Here is a 15,318-nt window from a genome sequence, read left to right as displayed (position 1 = left end):
CCAACGCTGAATTGCTCTATATCTGTTTTACTTTTATACCATCAGCATGTACTTGCAGTCATCCTAAAACTCTTGTATTCAAGACGTGTGGTAAGCATGCTTCACATAAACAAGTCTTCTCATGAAGTAAATGAATTAAAATATTTTTGTTGCCATGTTAATTCATAAATATTTTTCATCAAACTCTTTCTATCTCTCTGCTCAGTTGTCAGCAATCATTTTCTCTTTTCTCTTAATTTTGTGATTGAATTGCTTCATTTATTATATTTTGCAAATGCCTATTACTTTGGTATCTTCATGGACTCCACGCAGATATAATTTTAGTCGCAACATGTCGCAAAAGACATGCAAATGCTATAATATCTAAGACATAAATTCATCAAAAATTATGGGGAGAAAACCCTTTTATTTGTCTGTCTTACAAAAGATTTAAGTAAGACTAAGATCTTAGAGTCAACGAGGGAAATAGAGTTTAGCCTATAATGAACTTTTCAATAGTGAGAACCCAACCTCTGTGATAGGAGATCCTTTGAAAGAGGTTCAATATAATAACAACAAGCTAATTGATTGTTCAAAGAGCACATATAATTTATTTGATATAGCAGTCATAGACTCTATTCCATCCCTATGGTGATTAATGCTCTTATGTAGTGGTTAGAAAAAGCTATAGCTCTGAATGAGACTCAAGATGATATTTTTCATGAGATGTGACATTACACATATCTTTGGAGGAGCTCATCTATATAAGAGTATCCATATATGGCCGCGGATATGAGATGTAGGCTATCTCTAGCAACTCTGATAAAAAATTAAGATACATGTGTAGGACCACTAATGCACAGACTAGCGATGAAGAAATTCTGTACTAAGTGTGTGGTAGTGAAAGTCTAGATCAAAGAAATGTAGTTTAAGATCTGCTTCACTCTGTTTTCTTCAGATGAAAACTATTCGTACTAAGTGAGGTTAAGTCATCTTACCCATTGCATAGTATAAGCACCCAAAAATTTGTGTTATTTTATTTTATAATTTTTTTAAAAATTTTGAGTCTTGTAGGAGATTGTTGGAGAAAATCCAAAAAAAACTCAAAATTTTATTTAATCTTTTAATTTTATCTTTTAAATATTTTAATCTCTTTATTATCATGATTTTAATTTCTGACCGTTGGACTCTTAATTACCAACGATCACGTGTATTTAATTTTATTTTTTAACCGTTGAATTCTGTATTAAAGGTTTTGACCATTGGACTTCTTATTAAAGATCTTAATGGGTCAATAAAAATCCCAACGGTCACAAACAGATATAACGATCATATTAGTTGGCTGTAAAAAGGATCTTTCAAGATTTAATCCTAGAAACTATCTAAGAGTATTCTAATTTTTTTTCTCCAATGATTTTTTCTCTTCAATTACAATATTTCTTCTTCTCTTCATCTTCTTGGATACTGAAAGAGCCTTCACCAACTTCCTCCATGATCGTACTCACAGGCGGAGGATCCCAGACATATCTTGAAGTAATTTTTCTAGATATTCCTACATGAGGGATGGGAACACACCTTAGGATAGTATCCAACACACTTTCGGATTTGATCTTTTTTATTTTTAAATTTTTTGTAAATCATTTATAATTTTACAATTAAAATCTCTATTAGTCTTCTTAAATCATATTTGATTTTTAAATATTATTCCTACAAGTTAGACTTTGAAATGAAAAAATCTCATTTTTATTTTGATTTCAGAAGAAAATAGAAATATCACAATTCTCTAAAATTCTATTTTTATTCTCTCTTAATATTCAAAATATATTTTGATTTTGATTCTCATTTCTGTCACAAATCGAATATAGCAATTTCAATACTCCTTCTAACCTAGCATACTTTTAGAGTACTTAGTTATCTTTCCTCTGATTCCATCTCTTATCATATCTTAGCTTCAGCCTTTCTTGCCCGATGACTTGGGGCGATGGCTTTCGATGGATGAGTTTGTGGGTAATGCTTGACGAGTGAGAGACTGCTTAGTTAGAGATTAGCTTGGGTTCAAGATTATGAGGTACTCCAAGCCTAGGAGCTCGATGGGAGATGAAGATATTTATTTGTCTTCATTCCGGCGATAAATAATAATGGATGGAGGTGTGATATGAAAGTCAGATGCTGCGCACCCTATATTTTTGTTTATCTTTCTCTTTTAGGCTCGTTTAGTTTGTGAAAAAAAAAATATTCAAAAAATAACTCTTTAAAAAATTATTTTTAGAATAAAATTATTTTTAAAATAATTTATATTTGATTGAACATCTATTTTTTTAAAAAAAATTATATAAAGAACCTATTGTACCCTTTATATATATAACATCATACTTTTTTGCTCTTATACTTTATATAAATATAAATATTATATATATATTAATATATTATAATATTAGATAATAATAATTTATTATGTTAATATATATTAATATAATATTTTAATATAATAAAATTATTAATATAGATATAAATATAATATTATATTAATATAAATATTAAATATAATATTATATTAATATTAAGTATTAATATTATATTTATATAAATATTAAGATAATATTAATATAATAATGTATTACTATTCGGTATATCATCCTAGCTATCCATTAATATTTTATAAAATTTTTGTCATCGATCTTAAAAAGATATTTAAAAAAAAATATTATCAATTTTGATTCCATAAAAAATATCATAATTTTTTTTTTTTTTATAAATTTTTATTTTTCATAAAATATAAAAAATATTTTTTTTAAAAAATATTTTTTTATTCTCTCGTCTCTTAAAATTCTGATCAAATAAGAGCTCTTCCCATTTTTCAGAAGCTGCCTCTCCCTCCTTTTACTTTCCGCGAACCAAACGAGTCCTTTTGTTGTACGGGTTGTGAGTTGTTGTGTTGGATTTGCGAAGCATGTGATCGGCGTGTGTGATGGTAGCCAGGCTTTTGGTACCTGAAGCTTAACCCAATAAGGGCCGAGCAATGTTAAAGCCCAAGGTATGTAACTGGTTGCCTTTTTTCAACCGTTCATTAGCTATTAAATAAAGCTTTTTTGCAGCTGCATTTTCCTACGATCTTTATGTGGAAAATTTGAGGATAAATAACTTCACGATTTCGAGATAGATTTTTCATTTATGGATCCTATGATGCGAGTTGCATGTAATGCCTGTGATTCTTTATGTAAAGCATATAATAAAAAAATAATGTTATACACAAAAAATGAGCCTTAGACTATTATCCAAATTAGTAGATTGAGGATTGGAGGAGGGATTACTTTTAACTCATATATATTAATGAAAATTTTTTTGACTTATATTTATTTTACAAAAAATCATTATTTATATAACTTTTTTTAAAATCACTGTACTTTAATAGTGATATATCTCTTAGAGTCTCGAAAATGGTATCGCATGCCATTCAAGTTGCAAGTGCAAGCCATATCACTTGTTTGAATGGCTACAACTCAAGTTGCATAATCAGTTGAGTTGATTACTCCAGTTGCCGTCAAAATAGCTACAAGACTAAGCCATTTAAGAAGATATTTTTATTTATTATTTTTTAAAAAAAAAGAGAGAACATTCTCTCCTTATCCCTCCTCCCTTTCTTCTCTTCTCTCTCACCCACTCTCAAGTCCCTTCTCATTGTCATCCTTGATGCCGTTGTCAGCTCCTGCCATCTTTAGAGGCCACAATTGCCACCTCGTCCTTGAATTTCATTGTAAATGGCCTCTCCTCCTTCCCTTCCCTATCCTCTCCACTCCACTCTTCAGTCCCTCCTCATTGCCACCCTTGATGTCACCACCAGCCATCACCATCTCCAAGAAGCCCATGACCATATTCTTTGCCTCAAATTTCACCACTTCGGCCTCCACCTCCACCTCCACCTCCACCTACTCCTCCATCATCGTTGCCATCCATCCCTTTTGTCACTCTCTTCACCTCCTCTATCCTTCTCCAGGCTTGCACTTCTATCATTTTCTCTACTCTTAGGTGCCTAAGTTCACACCCAAGCTCTCACAACTAGTCACTTTGACACCAACTTCATCATCCAAAATATCCTTATCTTGATATACGTCAAATACTTCAATTTGATATATATTCACAAAGTGTTTGATACAACATCTATTAGAAATATATTTTTTTTTGTTATCAAACTCTCCTCTAAACACTAAAAATAAGCTCTCTTGTAGGTCAACTTTTACAATTTAAATTGAAATATGACTTGAGCTGTAGTACAATTTCAACTACCAAGCTCATAATAGCCCCTTATAGCTGATGGTATATAATAAGTACTATTTTGTATATAAAGTAACTTCAATATTTTTTTTAATAATACCTCTAAAAAAATACAGCAAAAATTTAGGCCTTTATAATGCAAATTGATTGATTTTTAAGAGATATTAATGAAAAGGAATGATAGTATAATTTTACAGTAAAAATGGCTAGTTAAATATTGTAGGTCAAAATACCAACAAAAAAAATTACATCATTGAAAAAATAAGATAATTTGAAGGATATACGTAGCATTTTTTTGATAAACATATGATAAATCATTTACAAGAACTATATTCCCATCTTTTGATTAAACTTTATATAAAAAATTTATATAATATAATAACTTATATAGTTGATAATGTATGTAACAACCAAAATACCCTGTCTTTGGCCACGTGGCAACAAGACTATATCATTATGCGGACAAATGAACCAAATCCACAAAATGATGATCCTCCTAAGTCCTAATCAACATAACAACGAAGTTCAGCATCTAATGCTTGTTGTAGAACCCAAATTATCATTCTTTAATAACTATTATCTCAACATTAAATTCACAAAAATGGCTTCCAAAGTTTTGTATTTCTTGGCATCTACCATCCATCCATTTTTTTAATTTTTTTTTTATTTTGGTATAAGCGGGCGCTCCCACTACTCAAGTATGAGTACATCCCAGAAAATCAAAAAATAAAATATTTTATGGGACATGTGGGCATGTCTGATCCTGTTGCCAGGTCGAGTCACTGATGTGCTCAGTCATATAGGAAGCAACTCAATCGGTGGTGCTATTTGCCTTCCAAAAAATATGCTGAATAGACACAATAACGAAGTCATGCAGAAAAATTCATATATCCCGAAGGAGCGAATGAACCTTCAACTGCTCTGTGTCGTGTCGGATCCATGACAATGGTAGAATCTTCTTCAACGAGGATATTCTCCATTCGAAGTAGATATAATGCTCATCCAAATGGCTCGAAGCTCAGCTTCCGAGATGAAAGGCTTAAAGATATGTATCCCATGCTACCAATAACCTGGCATTTGGATTCCGGATAACAAACCCAGCATCACCCCTGCCCTCGCCATGCTGCCGTCGAAGTTATTTTTGATATATCCCCAAGGAATAGATTTTCAGAAAATGAATAGAATCTACTAAATCACTATAGGAGCAGCATGAAAGGCCAGGATTCGAAGGCATCAAGGATCTGATCGGTATCATCAAAGAGCCCCATCCCATTTATTGATGATCCTGTGAGGAGCATGTAATGGCTTCCGCCACCTGGACAATGGATTGCACGGTGAGCTGGAAAATCCAGTAACCAATGATATTTTAATATAAAAAAATTGAAGTGCTATTTTTTGAGATGAATCATGTACATTATAAACGTTATAATGGCCAAAGTAAACTATATCTTTAACTCAGGATGCTTGCCCGATTTCCATGACTACAAGTAGTGGTATACATCGGTTTTATAGGCACAAATCCGGCAAGGATGAACCTGATCCAACCTAGTAATCTTGCCACATGGTTTAGGTATCTCAATTATAAACCTTCAATCAAATCCAAAATTAGGCAACTAAGACAGAGGAGGCAGATGTCGTGGCCTCATCACCCTTTTGGTTTCAGGTATTAGAAGAGACATGGTTACTGCTGTCTTAAGTTGGAGGGTGGTGTGCAAGGAAGATGAAGCCGAGGCCGGATTAATGCTTGAAGGAACCATAATCATACACTTGAAGTATTTCCATAACCTTGCATGCTTAGACTGGTTCATCTGTTGCAGTGGAGTGATTAACTGCAGGTCCTTCTGTTTAACTATATTTATCAGTATCAAGTATTTATACCTTTTTTTTTTTCTTTTCATGGTGCAGTTGGGGTTTTGGACCAGTTTCGACAGGTGGCTCGTGGGGGGAGTAATTTAACCATAGTTCGGAAGGAATTATATCCCAGTCCCTATTTTGACTAATTTAATCTCCCAATTTCTAATGCCACTTATCTTTTGTGGAGGTATATTCGGGTAAGTCGTCAAATGATGTGCCGGAGCTAGTTCGGTCATTGGACGGGTCGGGTTAAATTAATTTGTCCTGGAGTAATTAATGACAGGTCCTTATGACTATCTCAAATTAATCTCCAGTTCTCACGCAGCGAGCGTAGATAAAAAGAGTGCAAAATGGTTAGCTCTGGTTAGCCTCAGATGAACCTGCCCCAAAGTAATGATAAAAATCGCTATCTGGCTTTGCCAACTTTAAGGTCAAAGCAGAGCATAAATTCTGGAACTGAAGCAAAATTAGATCTGCTCTGGTCTCTGCTACGTCAGGCACCCTTACAATTCACACAAATAAAAATTTCATTTCTTACAATACAAATCTCAAACAATATTATTAATTGATGGGATCAAAACCATTGCTAAATGCCTTCTTCTAATTCTGCATAGCTATTCGAAGGATTCCCATGTCATATAAATGTGTTCCTTCATCATATCAGTTTTGTAGCTGACAAGTCACAGTATTACATTTGATTTCAACCATTGTGGAAGCTGGAAAACATCAGGTTAACAAGTTGAAGGAGTGCTGGAAGCCAACTTAAGCCATACAACAATAACAAATCTGAAGTATCAAGAGATACATTAGGGGCGCCTTTAGTTCAAATTGAAATGCATTCAATAGAAATCGGAATAGCCATATGCCCCAACATATTTGGCTCATGACAGGAATCAGAATAGAATTTCCTCCAATCAAATGATTCAAATGGGTGTCACTCGTTCACATTCCTGTTCCAAAGTCCAATTCTCCCAACCAAACATGCCCTAAAAGTAGTTGTCACAATATTAAGCTAAAACCTTTTCTAATGTGCAATTGAATTACATGAGCCAACAGCATAGTGTGAATTAAATTGGTTTAAATACATTTACCAGTACCCAACTGGCACTATGTTGCTATGATTTGATTCTTACTATCGACACAAGGTGCAAAATGATATACTAAATATCAATTCATCACCGATATGAGCTAATACACCCAGTATGGATTGGTACACTCTAGTACAGCACACCATGGGTAACCGGGAATTAACAGGAAAAAAAAAAAAAAAAAGAACCCTTGAGTGAGATGGAGAATTCATATATTGTAGTAAACAAGTTACCAACGGCATTTTGAAGAGTAAGAAATCCTGGAACCATGAAAGTTCAAAAAAGATGCAACTCTGTTATGAATATTTTATCGGTTTATGAACTTATCATATACAAAGATTTTCTATTCTTTTTCCCCATAAACTAATGCAATATTTAAATCCAGTGTGTGAAATAAGATGTACAAAAAAATAAAAAAGAAAATGAAACAAAAAAAAACAGTTACATGAAATGACAAATAGCTTCGACTATAAAATGGTGTGGATTGAGCCTAATTGAAAACCGGACATGTTTATGCTATAGTGTATGACTGATAAAGCTTGTTTTGGAACTGAAACCAGCGTGGGTTGAAAAAGATCAGAGAATGGCCAGAGAGAATACAATCAATGTCCAGAAGATACTCTCCATGGAGTTCAAATGTGAAGAATGGCTGCTGGGGGGTGGCAATACTGTGGCCTGAGTATTGTTGCCCCTCTCCTTTGTGGTATCCGGGGTGTAACTGCTTGGTCCAGAAGCGGGCGAGGGAGGAATTGCAGATTGGTTTCGGTTAACAGGGAGAGTGCTGGAACCTTCAGCATCATAACCTGAGTAATGTAAAATCATGTGTTATTTGAACTTTCTATATTAGATGCATTATATAACTTGTAAGTCAGTTTATACTTACAATCAAACTCCTTCCAACCTAAGATCAGTCTCTCACGGTCAAACACAATGCGGAGTCCAGTCATGAAATTTTCTGCACAATAAAGACCCATGGAGCATATGAACTCATGTCAGATTCCATCTACAAGTGACAATCAGTGCAATACCAAATGGAAAGAAACAATATGGCCATCCATTTTTTTCTCATATTGTGCTTCATTATCAAACACAGCTCTGAGTCAAGAAGACTCCAAAGAAGAGTAACTCTCTATGACCCATCACCAACTTAATGTCACCCCTCTATTTTTGCAAAATCTTGGCTGGCCTATCATGAAACTGAAAACTCACAAGACCAATCATAGAATACCTTCCTATCAGCCATATCTTGAGCTCATAACTAGGAAACAACCCCCCAAAATTTCTCTGATCTGAATAGTCTAAAAAAGGGGGGAAGTTACAAGGTTTGATATAAGAACTGCATTTGTCTCTAAGACCCAGTTGATAAGCCAAAATGTCAAACAAAAAATATCTCTACAAATAGAAAGGAGCCTGTTATGTCAATTTTGTGAGCAAACAGCAGAAAATATAAGGATTTGTGGTTTTAAGGCAATGCTTGTTGTGATGCATCAATAAAAATGGAGCACAAAAACTTACGCCCAATAATGTTCAGTCTGTGAGACTTAATGATAGCCAAGCAATATGCAAATAGCCTTTGCTGCACATCATAAAATAAAACAAAATTAGTAACAGCCAGCCAAGCTTGTAAAGATGTAGCTTTGCTCCTTCTACCTGATTGGACAGGACAACTATTGGATCATTTATGGGAAACTGGCTTCCACCTTTTGTTGTTAGAATTATTTTAGGTGGAATAATTGAACCTTGATTGGGACTGCAGCAAGCATCAATAAATGTATTAGATGAAGTATAAAAGATTAAAACAATAGAATGAGCTGGCAATAAATTATGATGACATTGACCTCAATTCATAGCAATACTCAAATGGGATATCCGGATCAGATTTGAGCCTATTCTCTTGTACCTGTGTATCAAACTGTGGAAGAAAAACAATATAAGATGCTATACGCATTTTAAGGATCTGAAGCTGGTCCATTTCTTCATCTAGTAAATTACTTACACTTTCAGTGAGCTTCGTGTACTCTGGATCAGCCAAATATGTGAAGGAGGTACCAGAGTCAACAATAGCACTAAACTTCACATCTACTGAACTATTCCTTACTTCCAGTCCAGTAAAGCTGATATTGTATGTTGGACTGGATAACAGTGTTGAGAAAGTAAAAAAAAATAACATAATTATCAAAGAAATTAAAAGAAGTATTAAAAATCATTTTTTTTTCCAAATCCACTGCAAATATAACCAGCAGTATATCAAAAAAAAAAAAAAAAACTTACTGCCCGTGATTAACATCGAATGGAGTTTCTTCCTGGTCTGAGCTACCTTTATCTCCAAAATAGATCCTCCCAATACCATCACTTCCAAAGCACATGGAGAAGGAATCTGAAGTGTATCCTTTACTTGCTAAAACACTAGGAACAGATACATTGTCCAAACCAAGCCCAAACAGACCGTTAGGAGCTGCACCATCCAGAAATGCACCAGTCTGAATCTGTCCACAGCTGCATATTTGATTGGCAACAGGATCACATGAGATGGACAAGATTACCAAATATTAATTCTAGTCAACCCTGAAATGGTATGTGGGTGATAAGAAAATAAACATACCCAAAAACAATCGGTGCTTTAACAACTTTCGGAATAGTCTCCTCTGTTTTAAAGTACAAAATATCCTCAACTAAGACCCCAGTGGATGAAGTGTTGTAAGATACATACTGAACTACATAAGGGCAACTGCCAGTTGCCGCAGAACATGAGCTTTTCAGCTCACAAAAACTGCTGTTGCAGGGAACCTTTCGGCTCGTTGATGACTTAGTTGGACTGTAGATGTTAAACTCGAAATTCTGTTGCCATGTATAATTCATGCCCAGATTAACAAAAATTACTTGTCCCATAAAAGAAGAAATGCACAAGTAAACAACAGGAGGCCACAGACAAGTGTCCACATTAAAAGGGTACTAAAGAATACAAAACATGCACACAGACAGACAGTGTGAAGATATGGCGTACAAAAAGATCTAAAAATTAAAAGAACAAGAAGAAAAAGTTTTGCTTAACAATAGAAATATGAGCAATAAGCCAATAATTATTGGAACTGCAGGTATTCTTCAAAAGTACAGTACTGAACCCACCGTACACATGACATTATGCCATAAGGAAGACCTGCTGGACAACTAGTCACACCATCTAAGTGAGATAAACTTAGAAATTGATGTCCTAAAGTATATTCAAAAAGATGTTCAGACGTAAAAAATGTCTAGTCTCATTCAAAGAGATCATGAGCTTTGAGCCTTCACTGATAGAGATGATGATTACCCATGCCTGCTGGTAAATGTATATCCAAATTTTTATCAAATTTTTTTTATGGCAACATCAGACTGAAGGCAACAGCAAGGAGAAGGTGGAGGTTGGTCAATTTCTGCTTTCCGGGACTCATTCGTTGGGGTTTTAGGTCTCCATACTTCATTCCTCTCATTTGTATCTCCTCGGAAACAAAATCCACTAATAACATGCAGGCTTTGCTTCTTGGAACACTTGCAGCAGAAAAGAAAAACTAAACCTATTAAATAGGATAACTAAGTTACTTAGGTTGCGTTTGGTGCATCGTCAGGCAATCTTGGAAGGTAATATGGATTGTCTTCAGGATAGATTACCACCTTTAAATTGCCAATAATGTTGATTACTATGTTTGGTACATACAGATGATGTTGCAGTAAAATTACTGAAAATCTTGATTAATATTATTTGATGTGATAATCAGATTAATGATAATATGAAATCAAATTTTCAAAATACCCCCAATAATTTTGTCCTGGTGCTCTTCTTTTTCTCTGATAAGAAGTAATGGGAGTAATATGGGTATGGTGGTGGCGTGGAAAAGTGGCGGACCGAGAGGTGTGGGGAACTGCGGGCATTGAGGGGGTGGAGAGGGGGTGGGTGCATGTGGAGCAGTGGGGGGTGGTGGGGATGGGTATGCAGGAGCCACGAGGGGTGGTAGGGGACAAAGACGAAGGAGCCGCAAATAGGCAAAGGGAGATAGAGGAACCACAGGCCGGGGGCGCATGTAAAGGGGTTGGGGGGGAGGGGGGATGGTTGGGAAATGGATTTTGTGTGACTTTTTTTAGGGATAATTTTGTCCAAAATTTTTATTGCAATATTTTCAAAAAATGGTAATCTGGATAATCACTCCTTCCCAAGGCAATCTAAATCACCATCCAAAAAATATACCAAATGCAGTAATCCAGATTATCATATTAAATTGCCCACAATCTGAATAGATTGCCAACTACCAAACGCAACCTTAAGAAGTAGATGACATATTGTATATAGGCATGAACCAGAAACCAAGTTCAGAGTGCAATTTCATATCATTAAAAAAAGCAGCAATTTATATTCTATTAAATTATACTCATTGTGATCCTTCAAGATTTTCACACTTCTCATTTATCTACTAAAAATGTCTCTTCCTTATTCTTCCTTTGTTATTACCTCCAGCATAATTGTTGATAAATTACAATATAATGCATCCAGATATTGACCAACAATGGTACTAAACATATCTAGCTTTAAAAAAAGAAAAAACAAATTACTTGACCCAATTTTCCAGAAAACAGTAATCCACAAAATTTGAACCTTATCCAAACCATGAGAACCTATGATCAAATGCATGATCTCATTCAGCCAGATCCCCAAGACTCAACCACTAACTCAGCCACAACAAATAAATCCAACAACCAAAACAAGAACTTGCACCTGATTCAACGAATATATTAATCAATGAGAGCTCATAAGTTCTTCAAATCACATGAAATCAGATAAAAACCGGACATGAAAAAGGAAAGAGTGTAGAAAACCTACAGTTCGTAATCCGTAGTATCGTGAAGAGGTGGGAGCGCAGCTAATGCAATTACAGGGCACCCAAAATAGATCGCTCCCTGTGTCCAGAGCCACCAGGAATGTCACGTTCGGCGTCCCCAACGCCACAATCGCGTAATGCAAGCTGTTCCCAAATAAATCCCCATTGCATTAATACCCAAAGCAATCCAAAGTCCCACCTTTGAAACCCTTAACCCGAACAACTTAGCCAGAGATAGAGTAAAAGTCCGTACAATCCCAAGGAGCTGTGTCGGAAGGTGACGTTGCCATCGGCGAAGACAAGATCTTTGTCGGGGTCGCCGCCGTCGGCGAGGGCGCGGCCGCGGAGGGCGCGGTCGTGGCGGGCGAGGGCGGCGTAGTACTCGACGGAGCCCTTCTTGGGCCACCAGCCACCGGGGAGCCCGCCGTGGGCCTCCGCCCACTGGCGCACGCGGTCGGAGAAGCGGTGGTGGAAGTCCAGCCCCAGGGTGGCACCGCCGGCGGTGCCGGAAACCGCCAGTGCAACGGCCGCGAAGAGAAGAAGAGGGCGGAGAGACGGTGAAGAAGAAGCCATGAAAGAAGCTTACGAAGGCGAGAGCGAGGAATAAGAGGAGGAGAAGAGAGGAGGGATTTGAAGAGGATAGGGGGCATGGATTCCGTCATTCTGACGCTGGGTCGAAGGCAACGGTGGGACCGATGCGTCAATTTCACGACGGCCGTCGGCGACGGGAGGAGCCAGGATGTCAAGGCTTCTCCACTCTCTCCCCCCATTGCATCGTGAATTGCTGGACTCGATGGGAGCTGAGGTTTAATAACCTTTGACCGGCTCCAGCAGCATGGACTTTTCTTTTGAAGCTTACAATAGGTTTATTTAATTATATATATATATATAGAGAGAGAGAGAGAGAGAGACAGAGGAGATGTTGTTAGTTAGATTAGTTTTGCTGGTTCAGGTACTATCAAAATAATGTTATTATGAAATATTAATAAAAATATAGAAGAGGAAAACGAGCTCATTTGAATCCCGTCTCCCTCTTTCTCCTCCATTTGTAGAGAAATCCTAATACTTTCATCCTGAAAGGCGATGGTTGAGGAGCAGATGCCGACATAGATAAATTAAGTGATGCAGCTGTTGGCCTCATCAGCACCGCTATATGGTAGAAATGATAAAGGCAATGGTGTGATAGAGACGTTGTGGCTGATGGTGGTATTAAAGTTGCTGAATATATGGTAGAGGTGGCTATAACGGTTGTAGTGGTAGAATAATAGTGTTGATGTGATAATAGTAATAGTATGGGCGCCCACGATACTAGAAGATAAAGATGATAAAGAAGATAATATGATAAAAGGTGATGATAATAATGAAGATGGCAGCAGTGACAATGATGGCAAAGATAATGACTATAATAATGGCAACGGTTAGAGCAGTGGTAAAGACAATCAGGTGGTAGTAAAAAATATGAATTTTTTATTAAAATTTTTAAGATGTGAAAAATAAGATAGTTTATTTTTTCATAAACAATAAAATTAATTTTTAAAAAATAAAAATAATAGTATAAAATATATTTTTTCATTTGAATTTTTTTATATATTAAAAAATAAAAAAATGGAAAATAAAATTATAAGTTTTTTAGGTTCCTGTAACTTTTCTAACTTATTTTTATTAGGTAATTAGAGTCTATCATGTGCCAAGTGTCCGTCATCTAAACACGTCAATGAAAAGACAAGCGGATCTTGAAGGCATGTTGGTCCATTGATTTTTCATCATATAAAAAAAATATTATTTGTTGGGTATAAAATATCCCTCGATCGAAGTTTGTAAAAGACCGATCCTTCCAAGACTCTTCCAGCTCCCGACCTTGTATGTGGCACCTCTTCGAACCCCCTCGGCCGTCCGGACTTCTCCGACAATGGACTTCTACGTTCATCCACCGGGCTGCCCCAAAAGCCCTCTAGGCTTCGCTGTCAGCCGATCTTCTACAGCAACCGACTATCCCAGAATTTTTTTCGGACTTCATCAGCATCCGAACTTCCCTGACAACGAGATTCTACAGTAACCAGACTTCATCCAAGTTTCTACGGCGATTGACCGCCTCCCGGATCCTAATCGAGCTCCCGCGAGAGCCGAACTTCTACTACGAACGGTCTACTCCGAACTCCTACAGCGGGCTGTCTATCCCAAACGTCTACTGTAAGAAAATTTCATTCGAGCCTCTACTATGAACAAATTTTTTCCAAACTTCTGTTACAGGTAGACTTTAGCCGAGCTACTGCGTAGCGAGTGGGCTCTGAACGAACTTTTACAGCGGGACACTACTCCGAGCTTCCACGACAACTGGTTCTCGCCCGAGCTCCTACAATAAACAGTCCCCTTTCGACCTCTCACGAGAACCGGATCCCGTCCGAACTTCTCTAGCAGATGGATTTCGGACGAGCTTCTATGACGGACGAGCTCCAGCAGCTAGATCCCTGCGATAGCCGATTGCCTCCGATGTCTGCCGAGCCTCCCCAGCGCTATCCGAAGTCCATCACCGGCAGACCTCCTACCAGGCTCCCCATAAAACTGGACTTTCCTGACGAACGATCTTCGGATGAGCTTCCACATCAGATAAATTTCAGACGGACTTCCCTAGCGATCGGACTTCTCTAGACTTCGCCAACAGAAAATCTTCATCCGAGCTCCTACAGCAGGTGACTCCCGCCTGAAACGTCAGCATCCGAAGCATCCGACAACAGTAGATTCGTCAGCGACCTCGAAACATTCGAGCTTCTCCTAGAACGACGATGTAAAGAGCCATTCTGCTCCATCAGGCATCTCAGCCGAGCTTCAGCCGACAGATCCGAACTCTCTGACAAGCCACGACAAGAGCCGCCGTCCTGCTCCACTCTCTGCAACGGATTCCATGCAGCTCCACCACTCTCTGACAAGCCACGACAAGAGCTGCCACCCTGCTCCACTCTCTGTAATAGATTCCACGCAGCTCCATCACTCTCTGGCAAGTCACGACGACGGATACCACTCCACTCTCCGCAATAAGCTCCACGTGGCTCTGAACGACCCCTGACGCCACTACTCTCCGTAACAAACTCCACGCGGCTCTGAACAGTCCACTACCAGACGGTTACAGACGTCGCTGTCAGTCAGTTACGCCCTCCGTCTATAAATAAGGACTCCCAGATACATTCTCCTCTAAGCTCTAAACTCTATCTCAAAACTCTGCCAAAATTTTTGCTCGAGCACTCCATTTTTGTTGAAGCAGAGTACTGACTTGAGCG

General features: G+C 37.4%; 1 protein-coding gene across 1 annotated transcript; it reads right to left on the bottom strand.

The window, feature by feature from the left end:
- Nucleotides 1-7,388: 7,388 nt before the first annotated feature.
- LOC105055132 (aspartyl protease family protein 1) lies at nucleotides 7,389-12,859 on the bottom strand. The gene is made up of 10 exons (XM_010936866.4): nucleotides 12,297-12,859; nucleotides 12,046-12,187; nucleotides 9,796-10,031; nucleotides 9,465-9,689; nucleotides 9,190-9,325; nucleotides 9,032-9,105; nucleotides 8,844-8,943; nucleotides 8,709-8,769; nucleotides 8,077-8,148; nucleotides 7,389-7,996 (listed from the first exon to the last, which is right to left on the bottom strand). The coding sequence occupies exons 1-10, from the start codon at nucleotides 12,614-12,616 to the stop codon at nucleotides 7,770-7,772; spliced, it is 1,593 nt and encodes a 530-aa protein (XP_010935168.1). The 5' UTR covers nucleotides 12,617-12,859; the 3' UTR covers nucleotides 7,389-7,769.
- Nucleotides 12,860-15,318: the final 2,459 nt, after the last annotated feature.

This window comes from Elaeis guineensis, chromosome 12 (assembly GCF_000442705.2).
Source record: "Elaeis guineensis isolate ETL-2024a chromosome 12, EG11, whole genome shotgun sequence".
Lineage (NCBI taxonomy): Eukaryota > Viridiplantae > Streptophyta > Magnoliopsida > Arecales > Arecaceae > Elaeis > Elaeis guineensis.
The sequence above is the reverse complement of the archived record's forward strand: the minus strand, read 5'-3'. Positions and strand labels throughout refer to the sequence as shown.